Below are 20,775 nucleotides of genomic sequence, written 5' to 3'. Positions count from 1 at the left end.
ACCTTGGAAGGAGTCAGTTCACCTGAGGATGCACCAAGAGTATCCTCCTCCGCAGCCTCCTGTCATCAAAAAGGCTTTATCCAGTCACATTCTTCCTGCCACTTGGGGGCTGCGGAGAAGCTGCTTTCACTAAGTTATGTGGGAGAAAGCATCATCTCGGCTGCTTCACTTCCGTATTAATTCAAGGATATACATAGGCTGATAAAGATTCTGACAACTGTATACGAGACAAGAACATTATCTGGATAGTACAGGACGAAAATTTGAAGATACCACAAACTTGCACACAAGTTACAAACACTATTGTAAATCCAATTCTCCTTTCACATTCTCATCCCCTTTTGGTTCCTCTGTGTATAGCCAAGCTGATGAAAGCTCAGTTTCTTCAGAATGAGTGCAGAAGGAACGCTGATGATTTTATGTGCACTTGGGAGACAGTTGTTGAAAGTAACAACTTTGGCTGGAGTTCAGGCAAGTTGGCAACCTACCCACCTGCATGAGCTTGAAACAACCCTATGCTACATGGCTGCTTAACCCATCTATTCTCAAAATCCTGGTGCCAGTCTACCAGCAGTCCTTTACCCTGCAGAGCTGCAACACTCTCTTGGACCTTCAGCAACTGAAATTACAGTTTTGTAACCTTCATCTAAACTAGCAGATAAGCACTGTAAAAAAGTGATTACCAGCATATGCATGTTATTTAAAATCCTGTCTGTTGTTTCCTCCCCTCTGGTGTTAAGCAGGCATGCTGTAAAACATAAAATCCAACTGAAAATAGATTGTCTAGGTAGGTTTTAAGATGACTGAATGCTGAAAAAGCATGAACCCTTGGGCACAGAGAGACTGTTGTAGGTGAATGGCCTCAGAGAAGACAACACTGGAGTGAAAGGAGAAAAATAACAAGAAGGGAGAGGCTAAAAAATAAACTTTCAAAGCTTAGAGCAAAGCATAGGATGGAAAGAATTAAAGAATCAAAGACAGGCTGTTCCTCAATTTGCATGCATTTGATAAAAGGCATGACCAAGATACTGGAATGGAAATAAAACCTGAAGGCTTGAATTTATTCAAGCAGTGAGTCTTACTTATTCTGTGCACAGTCTGAAGGACCAAAATTCAGCTTTGCTACTTTTAGAAAACCTGTACTGCTTAACTCACTGTGCATCCTGAGCAACACAGATACACTTATGTGTCTGGCAGAATGAACACCCTTCTGACCTGCAGAAAGAAAAGAATGAACAGTTTAAGGGGGATTTGTTTCTCCGCTAACTGCAAGTTAACCAATTTCAGTAGATAACTGAATGCTGCCTCATGTCATCTGGGCCTACCATATTTTGAAAGGAGTCAAGTAACCATGAACAAAGCACCATAAAGAATTCACAGTTCTCATTGATGGCAATGTTTTTTATTAGAAAGAGTAACAAAGTGCTTTCCACAGGATTCATTTTATACAGAGTTTTTAAGAAATAGGGTTTTTCCTTTCAATATGGACAGGTTCAATGTGATATTTTTCAGTGCAAATGGGTTCTCCAAGGTTCTCCTACATGTAGAGCTTCTTCTCTGTACACAGTAGTTCAAACACGTCTGCATTTGGTGGCTGCAAAACAGTACTGAAGAGTCCATCCTTTAAAAAAGAGAGGTTATGTAAAAAGCTTTCAATATATTACACGGACCAACTGGAATTACATCATTTGTTGTTTAACACAGATTTAAGGGACATAGTTCCTTCATACAGTTCTACACACAGATGCATAAAGGTTCTATCAAGAACAGATGCTTTTGGTTCTATCAAGCACAGATGCTTTTGGTTCTATCAAGAATAATCATCATCTATACCAATATATATAACAGTATCACTTTTCACTATATAGACAACAGTGAAGTTGTCTTTTTTTCTTTTCTTTTTTCTTTTAAAATTATTGTCCTGTTTTTTAGCTAGGGATAGGCTTTGAAAGCTTGGTGCTTCCTCTGCCTTGGAGCTACATCTGGATGAAAGGAAGAACACAATGTGAGGACTGTTCACCCATTCCCCCCTCAGTTTTGGCACATGTTTATGATCATATTTTTTATGACACATATAAACATCATTTCACCACACTCAATTTTTCACTCTTTATGCCTGATTGTATCCCAGTCCCCTTTTTTTCCTTTCATGCAAATGACAGGGAAATAGTACAGCAATAGCACAAAATTACAACCGATGATTCTGTGCAAGTTCTTATATACAATGGAATGTATGAAACCAAATGGGCAAAGGGTATCTTACATGCAATACATTATTTCATTTTCAGTCAACCTAACTCTATTAGGGCTATTTTTTCACATTTTTAAAACTTAAAAATTTCATAGAAGGACAACATGTAGCAATTTACCTTTAAGAAAAACCATCTAAACATTCACTTGTACACAGTCTCAGTCCAAAAGGTACCTTTCCCTAGAGTACATGTACACAAACATAAAGATTAGAAGAACAACTGAAATGATTTCATGAGTGAAACAGTCATAGTTATGCACATACTAAAGGGTTACATGCATATAAGCAATGTCCTCACTGAACCTGTCAGTCACACCCTGGGATCACTGTTTCCCATTCATTATATACATAGCAAAATCACAACTTCAAGGAAATGCTACATGCCATCTCACAGCACAGCAGCTTTACACAAGAGTACTACCAGAACAAGGATATAACAGAGACATTTTCCTACAGGATGAAAGGAACTGGATGAGATCCTCTGAACAATAACTTGATTGTGGAGAGAAAAGAAGGATTTTCTTTTTTTTTTTTTTTTAGAAAAAGAACAAGATGCTTTTGTAGTACAGCCCTTATACAAAAGGGTCTAGGGAAAGAACACATATAAATCACCATTGTAGCTATACAAATATACAAAGGTGTAAACAGATGCTCTGCTTTCTAAGGGACTTGAAACAAAACCAGTTTATCCCTAGGCACTTGTGAGTACAGAGCTCCTGCCTCTGAGTTCAGCCTGCACTTGCTGTTTGCTTTGCGACTTCCAGCTGTGAGTAACAAAGCCCTGTATCCAGAACATCTTCTGTTGTCAAACATTTCCCTGCCACCAGCATAACTATTTAAGTAGGGACCAATGAATGCAGGTTGCCATCAGAACACACAGCTGGGCTTCAGTTCCCCTCATGTGAAGACCTGGAGAGGAGACCAGGCTCCTCAAAATGTAACTAATTCATTCATTACAAAAGCAGAAAGACACCTCTACAGATAATATTTAGGCATAGACAGACTTTAAAGTTCACGTTCACTGCCCTAAATCACACTTATTTCACTAATAGGAAAGTCCATGAGGACTGGTGCCAAAGGTCCTGGAAATAGAGCTCAGCAACCAACATGATCCAAGTAGGCACAAAACAGCCTTGAGAATCCAGTTGCAGGACTGGGACCATAGAGAAGCTCTCCTTAACTTCAAAAGCCTCTGGATAAGAAGCATTTTCAACTAATCTACTGTTGATCTCTGTGAGTATAAAAACGTTTAGGAAAAAAGTCACTGCAAAAGGTTAAGTAGTTCTCTGTACATTTCACATCTATTACGTTGTATAAATTTATAATTTTGCTCTACCACAGAATTCCATTTTGCAATTAGGTTTCTTACTAAAAGTTATTAAATTGGTAGCCTATTCAGTAAAGAGCGTCTCATTTTACTGTTTTTCTTTAAATGAGCACATTCAACTTGGAAATACCCAGTACACCCCTGGTGTACTGAGTATTCACCCTGGCTCCCTAGGAGCCAAAGTGAATTGTGCACCTGCTCTTGAATGTGTGTATCCTATTCTCCCATTTGTGTTACCTGTGACATGCAACTACAGATATGCCCTTTTGTTGTCTAGTGTGAAAATGAATCATCATGAAATGACCACCTGACTTCGACTGCATTCTTGCCCTGCATGAGGAAACGGGTCTGATTTGTTTATGTACACAAGGCTTCCAGCTCGTGTTTGGTCCACACTGCAGCAAATCAGGGAAGTTTTAAGAGATCTGGTCTGATATCTGTCTGGATGCTCAGACACTTCACACGCAACCCAGAGGAAGCAGACAATATTCTATCTAGCACTGCCAATTGGAATGGCAGCTCTCCAACACTGCAGCTGTAACTACCTACAAAGTCCATGAATTATCCAGATATTTATCTTCAGCAGGAGGGCTGGGGGAAAGAGCAAGTATAAAAAAAAAAAGAAAGAAAAATAGCAGCAGGAGCAGAGTACATTTCCAAACACAAGGCAAAGCTACATTAGACCATTTGGCCAACACAGGACTGTGATTCCTCCTGAACAGCTAAAGCCTTGTGGGAAGCTACTAATATTAGCATAAAAGAATTTTGCTATTTTGCTAGCATAGCTTGTTTCCGAAGGGAAAGCGTGTTATAAACTATACTAACCAAAGATACTTTTGTGTCAGGAAGTTGCATTCACCTTATGACCATTTGTCATTGCAGGTCTGTTTGTTAGCAAACCTCCCTCGTGCAGATTTACCTTTTTAGTGAAAAAAGAGCCAGTTAGGCAGATTCAGGGAACAAACAGCACATGAGCCCCTCACAACACTGAAACAGGACACTCACATTGAGTGCCCTTGTAAAACCAGGCAGGAAATTTTGAATATGCTAGCAAGAACATTGCAGGGGGAGAGGGCAATGATAAAAAGCCAGTCCTTGGACTAAGGCCCCAAGAATGCAGAAAACAGTATGCTGGACACCATTATATTACAAGCATGTCATTTTTTGCCCTTCAAAGAAATAGTAGGGCACTGCTGACTGCTTAAAATATATCGTTTTAGTCCTCCTCGTCCCAAGCATTGAAACTTCAATGTAATGCAATTCAAAGGATTGCAGCTTTTGATGTGCCACCCTTTCACTTAAACTCATAAATCCACTGACACAGTGACAGTGTTGAAATACCTTATGTGAACAGCATATATAAAATTTCACTGTTGTACATAAATAATGACAAGGCACAGAACAGCAACCAGTCCAAGAGCTTGTAGGCCAAGAAACCAGAGCATGACCCAGAAGAATATAATTATTACAGGTTCTACTATCCGTTCTCCAAAGTACATCCTTGTGAAGCCTATTCTGATGAGGCTTTTGTTTAGTTCGCCAAAGAGAGTCCCCATTTTTTTATAGTCGTCTATTACAGGTTCTGCAGTGTGGTTTCTTTGTCCTTGTTGGACCTGCAAAAAGAAGACAAAATTAGGAAGTATCAGTCGTACAATCAGTTCCTATTACTATGATTCGGAACAAGTCTCAGCTGTTTCTATTTGAATGAGTGTAACTGAGATATCCATGCAATAGTTACTCTGAATTGAGATGTTAAATAGTTTGTGACTTCAGTACAACATTAAGGATGACACTCACTTGTTCAAAGTTGGGACATCTGAGATCATACTACAATTATATGACAGCCTATCTCCCCTCCAGATGCCACTCTAGAGGGATAAAAAAGCTCTCCCGTAGGTCATACATATTAGCTCTCTGTGCAACGTGGATGTCAGGTCAACCAAAATGAATTAGATGATGCCTGTAATTTCAGGAAGGAGATCTGTCTGAAGTAGATTTGTTATAAATTATTTCCAGAATATCTTCAGAACCACGAGAATGACACAACACTATTAAGCATGACCTATAAAGCATTTTGCACCAAAGCACAGGGAACTGAAGGGAAGAGGAATACTGGATTTAACCAGGAAGGAAGCAAACATCCATCCCAATGCTGGTGTAGAAAGCTATGAAAGTCAGGCAAAGGAAGACAGACCCAAGGGCCGCACAGACACAAAGTGGTGGTACAAAGAAGCAAAGGAGAAGGGAAACAAACACTACACTTGTTCCCAGAATCAAAATGATGGGGTAAATGCATAGGAAACCAAAAGCATATTTTAGATAAAGATGCCACATTTAAACATCACTGGATAAAACACACGACTGTTTCAACATGTAAGTTGTAATTAGATTAGAGCTTGAAACCTCACTTCACCTTCCCCAGTGTTCAGAGATCCTTTGCACAAAACCTTATTGCCTTGTGTTTGGGTGTGACATCGCGAACACGCTTTCAAGATGATGAACATGAGTTTTCTAATCCTTCCGTTAGGTAGCAATGAAAACACATGCAGCAGGTACCCATCAATACTTCAGTCAGCTAATCAATAGGTCCAACAAATGGCCTGCCAACTCTCTGTGCAATTAACCTATTCCTTGAGTCAAAGCAAACACGTATCTTCAGTTTTGTCTTCAAAGATGAAGGCTATTCTGCATCCCTGGTTACACACCAGGGTCTCACTGGAGAAACAGCAATTCCTTCCCACAGCAGTGTAAGGCTCTTCATTAGAGAGCAAGTAATAAAGTGCATTCCCATCCTCAACAAAATCCAGTGAAGACCTAAGGAAACACTGTTTTTCTAGGCTAGACTTTATGCCACAATGAAGAACCTTCTGACTAAATAAAGGCTGGGTAAAGCACCACAGATGCTACTGAAAAAGACACCAACAAAACCCTTACAGTCCATCAGCTGCATGTGCTTGGGTATTTTGCTTATTCATAAAGATTTTGGCTAAAGCTTCAGTACTGAATCCCAGAAACGGAAAGGTGCACTAAGCCTAAATAGTAATGAATATTGTGTTCAATTTTTCTGGAGGTTATGCCTTGATAGCCACTGTCCTGCCTCTTTCCAGCCCACTTCTCAGGCCCAGGTTGTTTTCTCCCCCTAGTTTTCCACATTTTGGTTTTAACTGTGCTTTATTTAATTCCAGTAAGTGTTGTTTCCTCATTAATCCCTCAAGATTAGTCTCTTCATGAAAGGCAGAGCCTCTTGCGAGCTGCTGGAGACTCGGCAGGGCTGGGGGCTTGCCATGCAGGAAGCCAGTGCTATTACAGGAACTCTCATCCCACTAATCCGAAAGAGCACACTGAAGCAAATTATTGGCCTAAGTGGTTATGCCCATCACACCAATTAGGGAAAAGGATGTGCTGGGAAGGGAAAATATATTTGTTTGCTTCCCACATGCAGAGAATACAGGGAGCATGTCCCTGTGGGATGGCGGCAGAGGGGATCAGAGTGCAGCTAGCATGAAGTGGTGCAGAGACCGCTTTTGGGAGAAACAGTTAACGTGTGCAGGAGAAATCACTGCATTCTCTAGCAAAGTCACTTAGGCTTTGAACCAGTGGCCATTGCAACCAGGAGAGGGGAAACAAACAAACCACTTTGCCTCTGGATTATTAATGGTACTTGGTTAACGCCCTGGAAGTCTTCACACAGAGCAAGGGAGCGCAGCAGTGGCAAGGAGGCTGCCAGCAGGCACATGTCCACAAGCTCCATCTCACTGGCCCAGCTAACTATGATTAACTGTATGTGTCCACACTGACAATGTCTCTCATGGTATGAGGCAGCTGTAAGCCACAGGATTTCCTCAGCAGCCCCATTCTGCTTTGATAACCTAACAGCACAAAGTTGCGCAGTCTCTTGAGCAGGGCACAGAGTAAATTCCACCTTACTCATGCTCTCAAGGTCTTATTTGCTTTTTAAAGCAAGACTTTATCACACCTTCTCCTACTCAAACAAGGGTAGATTCATGAATTCCTAAAGCAAGTACACACATCAAGCCTCTAGGCACAGGAGAAGGACAAGTGTGTGCTTCATTACAAAAGCAAGTGTCAAGTTATTTCTCCTAAACAGTTTCAAGAGCTTACAAAACCATTCAGAATGATCATGGAAACGCTCAAGATTTCAAAGTCTGCTTCAGTTAATTCAGGCTAAGTATGTCTTGCTTCAGGCAACTCAGCAAAACCAAGTGAAGCTGAAAACAGATGATCAGCTGTAAAACCCAGATGGTGTACTTTTCTTTACTCTTGTGTAATATTCCACATGCTGGACAAACACATTTCCTCAGAGGTGTACCTAAAACAGAACCATTAGGGCAAACACCAGTAACGTTACAAGACTCCAGACTGCTAAAAAATACTAAATAAGCTGGCAGCTGGGAGTTTTCTCACTGATTTTCAGGGTGATAGTAAACTAGCATGCAGTCCTTCATATGTGCCAGTAGATCTCAAACCGTATCTTCAGAACCAAATACTACTTTTTTTCCCAGAAGTACTTTTCTAAGTGTTATTTTGAAATTGGTTTTCTTCAGCAAGCAGAAGTTCCCAGCTGACTCTTCATTTCCATAAGACTATCTTCATACTAAATCTTGCTGAATCAGCCTGAAGCTTGACATAGACACTACCATAAAAGAAAAATGTGGAAAGAGAAAGATACTATTCTGAGCAGCCTCCTACTCCAATAGAGCTGCTTCAGTTAAAAGCAAAGTAAGTTCCTGTTTTAAGTTGCTAGTTTTAAAAATCAGCAACTCAGTTTTGGCTTCATGACTTCCATTTTTTCTTTTGTGTATCAAGAGGGAGCAGAGGGAATTTCTGTACCTGCACTAGCCCCCAAGAAATCAGTTTCAAGGCCTTTACAGCAGCAGTTCTCATAGCTAACTTACTATTCACGGGGGCACCCCCAGAATTCATTTGCCACAATGCAGGAAGGAACATAAGAGAGGTCTACTTCCTCTGTAGTAGTTTATTTGCCTTTCCTCCCTCTTTCAAAGAAAGATAGGCATGATGAAGAAATTCAGAGGGGCTGGGGGAGCAGAAGTGCAGCCAGAGATCCAGCTGGATATAGATGGACACATGCCCAAATTACCTCCTGAAAGGAGAGGAACAGAATACTGTCTCCTGAACTTCTCTCCCATCCTTCCTTCAACTGATGGAAAGACACTCACCCAATAAACACATACAGGATTATTTCTGAAGGAGAAAGAGGCTTCCCTGTGTGAATGAAGCTAAAAAAGAATGTATCAGAAATGCTGACTGCATTTGTTTCCTCACCTAATGTTATCAACTTCTGTAATGAATTACTTCTTACTGTAATTTAAATTAATTTTACATCTATGTGATTTTATTTTAGGTATCAATGCACTTACAGCAAATCACACTAGCAGATTCCTTTATACAAATGTACAACCACTGTGTATGACTTCATTGGCTGAATTTCCTTTTCATTTTATATTCCTTAAGTGCTTCCATATAGTGCAAGTGTTTTGTTTGTTTTTTTTTTTTTTTCATTTAAAAATATTTCATAGAATCACAGAATGGTTTGGGTTGGAAGAGACCTTAAAGATCATCTGGTTCCAACCCCCCTGCCATGGGCAGGGACACCTTCCACTAGATCAGGCTGCTCCAAGCCCCATCCAGCCTGGCCTTGAACATTGCCAGGATGGGGCAGCCACAACTTCCTGGGGCAATCTGTTCAGTGCCTCACCACCCTCACAGTGAAGAATTTCTTCCTAATGTCTAATCTTAATCTACCCTCTGTCAGCTTTTCAGGTCCATGTCTGTCCTGGGCTGAGGATTCCAGAGCTGGACGCAGTACTCCATACTCCATTTTGTACTTGGTTTCTATTTATTTGAAATTAAGCATAGAGCTATCACATGGAACAGAAGAAGTATCTGATCTGGCCCGCTGCTCAGCATGTACGTACAGTGTTCTCCACAAGCCCACTGCAGTACCAAAAGATTCCCATCAACCACCCATTTTTCTCTTGTCTTTTTGGATGTTTGGTGTTATAAAATTCCCCTTCCTATTCAGGACAGCCTGTTTTTCATCAGCAAAGATGTTGTCTGCAGTCTCCCACTGTTTACTGGCAGAAAGGCAGAACTTGAAGATCCAAACTCTGAAAATATTTAATATGTAAACTTTGTAACCAAATTTACCCAGCTGTTATGGCCAAATGGCTTTGGATGCTTTAAGGAGAACCATGAGAAGCCCTCTCAGATGCAGGATGTCAGAAAGGGACCTATTTGTCAGAATGAAAATCTCAGAGGACATACTAAGTGCAAGTTCCATCCACTTCCAGCACAGCTGGTGCTCCTGCATCAGCTTCTGAAAAGTGCTTCTGAAAAAGATCTCCCATGTAACTGATTGTTTTCCTGGACTAGCTTTAAAACAACAGAGAAGGTAAAGTCAACTCAGCCTACTGAACTCAATGAATGGCCGTCTGTGGCTTTACCAGTTATGTTGGCTTTACCAGTGTTGTGTTGAGGATGAACAAGTGTTGTGACCACTGACTGCCCTTGCTTATGGCAAACTTCCCCCACATTCACTCAAAATCACTGCTGCCTAAATTCAGGAAAGCACATGATAAGTCATGAGCAGAGGTCACACCACTCCAGTCTGACAGTAGGAACTTTTTCTTCCCAGTGTGTTTTGACCATGAAGAGAAACACGAGATCCCCTAAGAACATACACCCCCAACCCCACCCAAAGAAATTATCTTTGCAGTGATTCATATGCTTCATTCTGGGAGAGAAGGATCAAGTTAGAACTGAACTTTCCACAATTGTTTAAGGCTGACCTGTCTGCACCTCCTAAGTATAATGAATGATAGAATAACCAGGTTAGAAGGATCCTCAAGGATCAACTGGTCCAGTCTTTATGGGCAAACCATAACTAGACTAGATTTCCAAACACCCTGTCCAGCCAAATCTGAAGTGTCCAGTGTTAGGGAATCCACTACTTCCCTGGGGATATTATTCTAGTTACTCTAATGTAGCCAGTTCAAGGTCTTTTCCCTTCGAATTGCTGGGAGCACATAGTTCCATTTGCAGATCACAAGTGACTTTGCCAAACCCTTGGAGGATGCAGAACAGAAATGGATCCAAAGGGGACATGAACCTTCCCAGCATACCTGGGAAGTTATTTCCCTGTAGCTAATCAAAGAGAGCATGGAATGCTCTCTCATCACAGATGTAGCATTTCTCTGCTACCAGCAATGCCAGCTCACTGAAGGACAGTACCAATGATGTCCTTACACAAAGACTAGATGCCCTTACACAGCATTGCCAACAAGCTCTCCCTGGAAGCCCCTGCAGCTCCTCTTAGGGGCCCAACTGCTGCTGCAGCACTTTCCTTGGCAAGCAATGGGGGCCAGTGCTCACGCTCAGGACACCCCAAACTTGCTGGATGTGGTGGGTTTGCTGGCCACACACGGATCACACATGACAAACTACTGCAACATCTCTGTGTAGGTGAATCTTTGTGTGCTCAGGGTTGCTAACCCTGCCAGTGCTTATCCCTGGAAAGAAGAAAGTGGCCTGAAAGGAGGAACACAAGCTGCTCCAGCAGCTGTAGCCAGTGCCTCCTGCCAGCCTCCTGGAAGAAAGACAACCCTGCTTCATCACAAACTTTGACAGAAGGCTATGTAATGAGGTGCTGTGGGGCCACCAGAAAAGGCAGCAGTGGGCTGGATGAATTCTCTGTGAGGACCACAAATGACTCAAAAGCAACTACAATTCTCAGTCCCATAACCTCAGCACTGCACTAACCGTGAGAATGGCTGTAATTATGGTCCTGCCTTCCAGGCATTTCATCTGCTGAAGCAGCAGTTTGGTCCACAGTTTTCCACACTCAGCCTAAGGATGTCGAGTTGTTTTTTTCACTTTGGGATTGTTTTGCAGGCGTGGAAAAAAAAAATCTAGGTAACTGACTTAAATGAAATTAACTGGGTGAAGATCAACAGCCTAAATTCCACGGGAGGAGAGAACAGAGGAACACAAGGAACCTGTTCCCCCTAAAGATTCACACTGTTTTGTTAAAAGAAATTAAAAATCCATTCAACTACTCTGAAGGCACAAGATCCTTCAAAACAAACCAGGTAACATTCCTCTTCCAATTCTGAATGAGTAATGAATTGAAGAAATGCAACAGTCTTCTGTTGCTCAGACAATTTGACAAATTCCCACCTCACACTCAACCTGACAAGAGCACTGGGCTGAGTACAAGTCTATCAGTTTCTTTTTTTTCTCTTGCATCAGCTATCCAAAAGGGCATTACACAAACATGAACTCAGGTAATGGAGGAGAAAAGGCCAACGGACTGGGAAAATAACTGCTCTCCATGTAAAAGCTTGTGATTTTGAAGTCGAAAAAATGCTGCTGGGCAAGGAGGGCAGAGAGAGAGGAGAGCAGGAAAAAGGAATCCATAAAGATCATCTCCAACACAGAAAAGCGGCAGTGTGTCCAAATTGTTTGTAACATGCCAATCAGTTGGTCACATTTACAGTAAAAAGGAAAGAAAGAGATGGCACGTTTAAAAGAATTATTTCTACATTAGATAGAAAACAAACCCCTTCTGAGCTTAGCAGCAAACTTTTGAAAGTTTAACAACTTCCAAATGAGATGTTAAAAATACAAGGCATAATGAGGGACCTCGGGGATCTCCCATTTACACGCCCACCCACACCCTTCCATTTTTCCCCCCCAAATAAAAGGCTTCTCTGCAGTGTTTAACTGCTCACTATCTATTTTACTCTGGTGGTGGTTATTTTTACTCCAGGGAACAGGTGGTGTGTCTGACAGCTGAAGCCCATAGCCACTTAAATGTCAAAAAAGCCTCAGAGATGTGACTTCAGGAACATGCTTAATTGCTGAAAAATACTCCTGTATTTTGAAAGTTGGAACATTTAACGTTTAGCAGAGAGAGCCTCACAAAGTCATCTCTTTTTAGAGGATACAAACCAAAACTGAAAATACTTCAAGCTCAATCTGTCTTACAGAAAAATATGAGAAGAAAGTGAGCAGATGACGGAGAGCAGGATGGAAGAAACCACAAGTTCTCTCCTCTCCAAAATAAGAGACCAACTTTTGCTGGGTGCAGACAGGGACACGTACCAGTCAACATAAAGCTACAGATATCTGATAGTTAGGCAGCCAGCACTGTAAATCCCAGAGGAATGAATTGCCCCATCCTGAGAGTACTCAACCTGCTGACCACTCTGCCTACTGCCATGGATAGGCTTTGGAGATTAACAGCAAACAGCAAGTTCCTAGGTTGTGGCCTCCTCTTTCTGGCAACCACAGTCTTGCCCCATAGCAGGGTACCAGCACAAAACCCTGGGATGCACAAGTTGGCTGGGTGCAGGCTTTCTGCCTCCTGCTCCTCCACATATACAAAGTAGACAGTTTCATTACTAGTAACATCTGGCACGCAACCAGGATTTCACCCTGCCTTCTCAGGCTTAAAAATGTTTCATATGTTTACCTAAAAGAACGTGAAATTTGCCCAAGAACAGCAAATGATTTTATTGGAAATGTTTCTGATTTTCCTCCTTTCCTACTATAGCAGGAAGAGATCGTTATCCCCTCACAATCCTTTGCTAGCATGAAACTAACAATTAGTATTTGACCTTGCGAATGTAAACAGTGAAAATATCTTGATAGTCAGCCAAGAGACTGATTATTAAGACAAGATTAATTTCAACTGTCTGCAGGAAAAAGCAACAAACAGGTTCATTTCTCTAGGCTATTTTTAATCTGATTTAATCTAATCTTTAAATATGAAAAGATGAATAGATTAGAAAATGAGGGAGAAAAAGCCTCACTTCCAAATGAAAAAGAAGACGGAGAAAAACTAAGTTTACTTGTTCCTCTGGAAGAAAAAAGCAGATGTAAGAAAACTAGCCAAATTCTTAATACCTAAAGTACTTTACAACTGCTGCCAACGGAAGTGTCATATTTAGAGGAATTTTAAGTAAATAAAAAAAAAATAAAAAAAAAATCACAAAATGATGATTGGGCTAACCTTCATTCCACAGCAAGAATCTAGACACATTAGTAAAACAGAAACAAGATGTTTCTATAGAAACAAGCAACAACATCATACAAAAAGCAACTGCACTGGACTCCCTTAGTCAGCTTTTACTGCAACTCAAGTTTAGATCAACAGTTGTTGGATCAAACTTTTAAATACCAGTAGTGGTTTTGCGTTGAGGAGGTAAAAAGGCTTTTCCAGATACTGAACTTGTGCAGATACTGAACTCTGTGGAAGGCAGAGAAGGCTTCAAGAGCAATAGAGATTTCTCTCAATAGACTGTGGTCGAGTCCTGTAATTTCAGGAGTAAACTTCCCCATGAATACAGTTTGAGATGAGAAAGTGTCACAGACAAGAACCCAGCACAGGAGAGGAAACCTCCCTGCCCCATGTTAAGATCTGCTTCTCTCCCTGGTGTTTAGACTGTCCCTTTTGCTCTTACTAATGTCCCTGCAACTTGTTCCCATCCATGTTGCCATTTTACATAGAGACCAGACCAAACCCAACTTCTAATCCATCTTTTCCTTACACCTGCAATACTTCATTTCCATAGGATTTTGTTCATCAAAGTTCCCCCACTACAACTGGTCAGCTAGACCCAGCAAAAGGCTTGCAATCCACTGTACATCCAGTGTGGTATCAATGCACTGGCTTGCTGAAAAGCATCAGCTGTTAGTTTGTTTTGCCTTTTAAAGAGAAAAAACTTCTGTTCACGTCTCTCTCCAGAATACTTTTTTCTTTAAGAAAACGGGATATTCACATTATTCAAGCAGAGCATGCTATCCTGCTTACTGTAGGTGCTACAGGTATGTTTGAAGGGCTTGCCTTTGGGTATTTCTTTTGTTTGTTTTCTTCAAATCCTTCTAAGGTTCAGAAACCCCATTAATGCTATTTAGAAAATTATTATCACGTATTATTTTGTAGCTATGAATGTCTGCAGAATTAAATTATTTGTAGAGCCAGAACAAATTTGGGATTAAGCCCTTCCTCTCAGGTATTACTATTTTTGGTTTGGAAACAAATCCCAGCAACTGCAAGCAGGAGAAACCTACAATTTTCAGATTATCTGGGCTTGGAATAAATTAGAAATAGGTTTCTAGCCTTGGGCACCACAGTTTCCATACATACAAGTTTACTTGAAAACATTCTTGGCCTCTATTGAATTACGACCAAAATGATGCCATTCCAGGCAACAGAGCACACATCTGTCCTATATTCCAATGAACAGTAAAACACATGAAGGATGCCACAAGGATATCATCCTCTAGTTTTGTTTCTGCTCATTCTTTTTATGCTGGAGAAATACTAGTGATACTGGAAACTTATTAAAAAAATCTCAACAGCTGAACTTAGTTGAAATCACTCATACCTCTTCAACATAATTCCCAAAGGGAAACACCAAGGACTTTTTATAATTGCTCCTCTAAACGTGAAGCCATCTATTATTAGATGAAATACTCCACTTACTTAGAGAGATAAAACACTGTTCAAAATAATAATAAAACATCCCAAAGGGTTACAAAGGCAGGTTAAAATGTGATTGTCTAAGCTGATTTATCTACTTGTGAATACTTGCATTGCATATCAACTCTGAATTTTTGGAACTAGATGATCTTTAAAGTCCCTTTCAACACAAACCATTCTGTGATTTAGATATTTTCTAGGAGAAGCATTGGTTTTAGTTTAGAATCTGAAGTGCTATCTGACAGCTATGCATCCTAAACTAGCATTAGGTGGAGATCCTGGCCTCACTGAAGCAACTGGGAATTATGCCATCGCCTTCCATTTGGATTACAAATGATTAAAACTCATTACTGCCCAGAAAGACAATTTTCAGTACAGAAGACAGCCACGGTGCCATGGCTTTCAGGAGCCCTATTTGCTGTAACAAAGCCTGGCTTCAAAGTTGTGTCTCTTGCTAACACCACCTTATGTCCTGCTGTTAACGCAGGACTTTGGTGTCACCTTTTATTATTACACACTCACCTGCATGTCACCTTTCTCTTCTTATTTCAGTTTAATTTATAGGTGTTGATGAGATTTAGAATGTAGCAGTATGACAAAGGCTAACCTATTTTAGAAAGTGGGCTAGGGAAGGAGATTTGTGGTCCTTAACTCTCGCAATATTGAAAACACAGGACAACTTGTGCATCTGACCAGTAACTACCAACAGGTAGGAATAAACTGTGAGCTCTCAGGGTGAAGCAGCAACCTCCTCCTATGGCTTCAGAAGCAGCTGAGTCTTCTGTTGTATTCACATACCACTTGTGAACAACAGCAGTGCAATGTAGGTGCAAGAAACCACCCAGGTTCTGTGATGCTTCAAAGACTAAAGTAAACAATTATTATCTTTGCATGCAAACCTACAAAAGATATTAATCACATGATCAACCAGTTCAGCTTTTAAATCTAATCACTGAATTACACAATTCTACAGTCCACTGCAATTCCTAAGGTTACATATAACATTTAGTAACCTATCCTTCTATTCTTTTAAAAGTGTACCTGTCAGTAATTTCATTAAGCATTGTCCTTGCTGATGTAATAATGAGCTTCAATACAAGACAAAAGCCAGAGGGTTTGGCACTAAATAAACAGATTTCTTTCCTATAGAGTACTATCTTTAAAAACAACAAACACTGAAGGGTGTATATATTATTATTTAGGTCCTACTTGTCAGGAAGGTTTTCTTTTAGCATTGTGTTACTAGGTGTGATCTTAAATTCAGTTTATTTTGGAGGAAACTGGGAAAAAAACCGAATCACACCCAGGTTACAGGCTCCAGATCCTCATCAAGAAGCCCTCTCAAAAAAAGGCCAAAGGATTTGCTGTCATTCAGGCTTTACTTTACATCAGCTGAGAGAATTAAGAATTTACACCATGGTCAAAGCAGATTCTGACCGATTTATTTCTTTTGCATAGCACATAGCACTAAGCTGGCACACACATTTATACTTCATGAAAGAACATGAAGCAGGAAAACACAGGCTGAGGACCAGTGGTTGCGTTAAGAGTGTAAACACCCTCAGCAAACACCAAGGCAATGCTAGGCCTCCATGAGGGACTCCAGGTAAGGACCCAGCCTAGAAACAGGATTCCTGCCTGCTGGAACGGCAGGGTTCAGCAACATCCCCTCCATGAGAGCAGAAAGAGCAGGTGAAACCGAGGCTTGATGAACCAGGAGCCCTTTCAAATCAAGGTGCGTGTCTTTCTGCTCTTGAAAGGACAATCTGGGACCTTCTGTCAAAGTCTGCAGCATGTGCACGTACCACTAACTCCTCACCTAGCTTTAGTCCTCCCTAAACAGAAAACTAAAATACTCTTATTTATCAAATTATGATTATTTTTACTGTTTTTTGATAAAATATTCACATTCTCTAGGTATAGTAAATAAAGCCAACTGATACTCCTGCTGGCACCCTCAGTATGCAAAAAACCCATGCTACGACAGTGAAATGTTTCCAATAAACAGGAAGGATCTTCTCTTTCTTCCTAATGGCCTATATAAATTTTTTGCCTTGCTATCTTAACATTACACCCCAATGACTACCAGCCACAATCACTACCTGTGCCTGAGAATAGTGGGAAGAGAGCTTCTCAGGCAAGCATCCCTGCAGCCACCCTAGCAGTAGCTTTACCAACTTCATTTAAAGATGTGTTTAGGCGACATTGGAAAGCAGTTCTTCAGCATGCACCATCCTCTGGAACCACAATTACACACCTATCACTAACAGGGAGGCAGCGGTAACCTGCAGGGAGCTCCCTCCTCAGTGTGGAGTTACAACCAGTTTGGCAGCAGTAACATCTGACATGATCTGATGCAACTTTTAAACCTTCCTTTTCAGGGAAGACAGCAAGCCAGAGTGTGTTTCTGACTCTCCTCCTGCTATATCCCACAGGAGGGCTTGTGGACACAGAGAGGGGAACTGCTGCACCTCTCAGCGCATCCCACCTTACCTGGCATTCAGGTACATGCCCTGCTCTGCCCTATTTTTCTACAGAAAGGGACAAGGAAGATGCACTGACTTACATAAGTGGTTAACAAGTGAATTCTCAAGTACCAGTGTCTTCCAGCAGTGGCCCACTTCTGGCTGTAAAATCTGGCAGGTACCATCACATGCTTTTAGATACGAAACTATTCTATCTGTGGAAGGGTTGACTTATGGTTGAGTGCAGTCACAACCATTTTATGAGATTTTTCAACAGAAATTATTCAGAAATTGAACAAAACTGTCTGGAAATTACTTTGGTATGTACTCTAGGAGCTCTGTCTGCCCCTGTGCAACTATCAGTGCTATCGCATTTCTCTTAACCGCTCATGGCATTTGCAGTGGATCCTCACATGTAAGTACTGAATATGAAAAAGGTTGTGCTCTGTTTTTCTGTATATGAAACATCAATAAAGGTGCATTAAGAACTCTGCCTTTGTCTAAGCACCAGGACAATGCTGTCTGAGAAACAAAGAGTGCCTGGCAAGCCATTTACAATTATCAATAGGGAAATGTACACAGCTTTTTTCATTTCCTAAGCAAAAGGCCACTTCCATCCACCATGCCACAAGAATGCATACCCTGAAGAATGCAGACAAATCAAAGAATGTGTGGATATGTTTCTCCAATGACAATATTCAGTTCCAGAAGCAAGAAAACAATTGAAAGCTTGATATATTTAAGTCTTTAAAAGAAAGACTGAGAGCTGAACTATCAGAGGATGGCAACAGCACCCTAAAGATTGCCAGTGAGATATTCCCACGCGACTGCTGTGCAGGGACCGCCCTTGTACATCTGGAGAAAAGAAGGCTCAGGGGAGACCTTATCATCATGTTCCAGTATTTAAAGGGTGACTACAAAGAAGACGGAGACTCCCTTTTACAAGGAGTCACAGGGAAAAGATAAGGGGTAATGGGCACAAGTTACAGCCCTGGAGAATCCAGCTGGACCCAAGAGGAAATTTTTTCACAATGAAAACAACCAATCACTGGAATAATCTCTCCAGGGAAGCAGTGGATTCCCCGACACTGGACACTTCTGAGATTCGGCTGGACATGGTACTGGGACATCTAGCCCAGGTCATGCTTTCTCCATAAACGCTGGACCAGATGATCCCCCGATGTCCCTTCCAGCCTGGTCCTCTATGACTGTAGGATCTGTTTCCATCCTCTCCCACTCGGATTATGCGTCTCGGCGGGAAGAACGAGGGTCAGGCGGGTAGACGGCGGGGGGGGGGGGGGGGGGGGGTGTATGCTCTAGCATCCCGCGGGGGCAGCCCCACGCAGCCGGGTTGCATAAGCCCCGCTCAACGGCGATGCTACGGGTGAGTCAAAACGCTTTCACGGTTCCCCATCGCCTGACGGCGGAGGCACCCCCGTCCCCGATGCTGCCTGCAGCCGCTGCCCGCCCCCCCGGACCCCTCACCTGCTCCTCCTGGCGCCGCCGGTGCCGGGCGGGCGCTGCCAGAGCTTCCCGCTCGCACTCCCCGAGCGGCTGTGGCGGTGTCGGCAGCAGCAGGAGTTCCGCCGCCGAGCCCATGGCTCCTCCGCGCCCAGCGGGACCACTGCTCCCGCTGTTACCGCCGGGGCGGGACCGTCACGGGGTACGGGGCGGTGCCGCGGAGAGTGAGGAGGCGGCTCCGGGCCGCGGCAGGGATGTGGGACCTAGGGGAGGAGGAGCTTTCTCCTCCTCCTTTTGCTGCTGCTCGGTGCCGCCTCAAGTGGGAGCTGCCGAGGGCAGTTGTCTGCTTGCTGGTGATTAAATACAGCAACAACCCAGTTTCGCAAGCGTTGGTTAGAACCGGGAAATGCCTGGTGTTTAAAGAGTTAATTTAGCACCGCTTCCCGTTAGTGTGTACCTGGGGAGGAATGCTGGACTGGCACCACAAGGTGTGGCGTTTGCTGTTCCTCCCAAGAAAGAGGAAACTGCTCTTCTGAAGCTGCTCCTCTTCTTAAAACCAGCGGATGGACGCGAGGAAGAAGGAAATGCAACAGCAAATCCAGAAGATAATGCTTTAGTGTCTCAGGGTGACAGTATGGAGGACTGAAATGTTAGTGGAGATGTGCCACCACACTGAGGTGTGCCTGGCTCCTGTGCCCAGTGGAGGAGCAGCACTGTGCCTTTGAAGAGAGGGAATCATAATATCACAGAATGGTTTGGGTTGGAAGGGGCCTTAAAGCTCATCTGGTTCCAACCCTCTGCCATGGGCCAGGACACCTTCCACTAGACCAGGTTGCCCAAAGCCCTTCCAACCTCACCTCACTTCTGCCAGCCCTGCATGTGCTGTCAATGCAACCACCTCAGTACAACACAGCAAGAAGCAGCCCTCAAAAGTGTGCATGGCATTTGCAAGCTGTGGCGGGACCACTGATGGCACCTTTGTGCATCTTTCTCCTCATCCAGAAGCCACTTCATATATTAATTGTGGCAGGTCTGCTCAACTCTTTGTTTCCAAAGAAATTATTCAGAAATTGACCAGAGGCACCAACAGGTTGTGTGGCAGTAGGATCCAGTGGAAATCAGACATTCAGATGAATTTTATATAGCTCTCTGGTGGCTGAGTGTGGAGCTCACTGTTGTTTGGAGGGGATTCTGTTTTTTGCTTTTCCTGTTGTTATTGTTGGGCAACAATCAGCAATAGCTGTAGGAAACAAAACCATCACATAGAAACGCTCATGTGTGGTGGTATAGTCACTTTAAAAATGTGGAACAATACACAAGCCACACCAGTTGTCAGGCCCTTTGGTTTGGATGCAGAGGTTGAGGCCAGCACAGGGAAAGCTGTCCTGCGGCTCCTCTTCTGATGGAGCAGCTGGACGCAGCTGCTCCCTGACGTGCAGAGTGGCCAAAAGCGGTTTGTCCTGATGACCTAATTGCTTGTCCAGAGTTCTGGTCCATGACCCATTTGTTAACAGTGTTTCTCAGGATCAGGGACAGGCTTGGAGGAATATCAAGCTGTTGAAAAAGTGCCCGTAAACCATTGCAATCCTGTTGGCGTGGGGAAATACTGGACACCAGGAAGAATCCAATGGACATCCACTACTGAGGGCTGTCATGATGTATTCCTGTGCATGACGTGGCTGCTCAGCAGCAGGTCTGTAAAACATTCCTGAGGTTCTCTGTTCCTTCGGTCATTTGTGAAGAA

At 42.5% G+C, this 20,775-nt stretch overlaps 1 protein-coding gene across 1 annotated transcript; it reads right to left on the bottom strand.

The window, feature by feature from the left end:
* Nucleotides 1–4,354: 4,354 nt before the first annotated feature.
* FAM241A (family with sequence similarity 241 member A) lies at nt 4,355–19,246 on the bottom strand. The gene is made up of 2 exons (XM_057411035.1): nt 19,056–19,246; nt 4,355–5,191 (listed from the first exon to the last, which is right to left on the bottom strand). The coding sequence occupies exons 1-2, from the start codon at nt 19,167–19,169 to the stop codon at nt 4,946–4,948; spliced, it is 360 nt and encodes a 119-aa protein (XP_057267018.1). The 5' UTR covers nt 19,170–19,246; the 3' UTR covers nt 4,355–4,945.
* Nucleotides 19,247–20,775: the final 1,529 nt, after the last annotated feature.

Source organism: Pezoporus wallicus, unplaced genomic scaffold (assembly GCF_028554395.1).
Source record: "Pezoporus wallicus isolate ANWC-B61680 ecotype Strahan unplaced genomic scaffold, APGP_CSIRO_Pwel_v1 contig_2439, whole genome shotgun sequence".
NCBI classification, from domain to species: Eukaryota; Metazoa; Chordata; class Aves; order Psittaciformes; family Psittacidae; genus Pezoporus; species Pezoporus wallicus.
The sequence above is the reverse complement of the archived record's forward strand: the minus strand, read 5'-3'. Positions and strand labels throughout refer to the sequence as shown.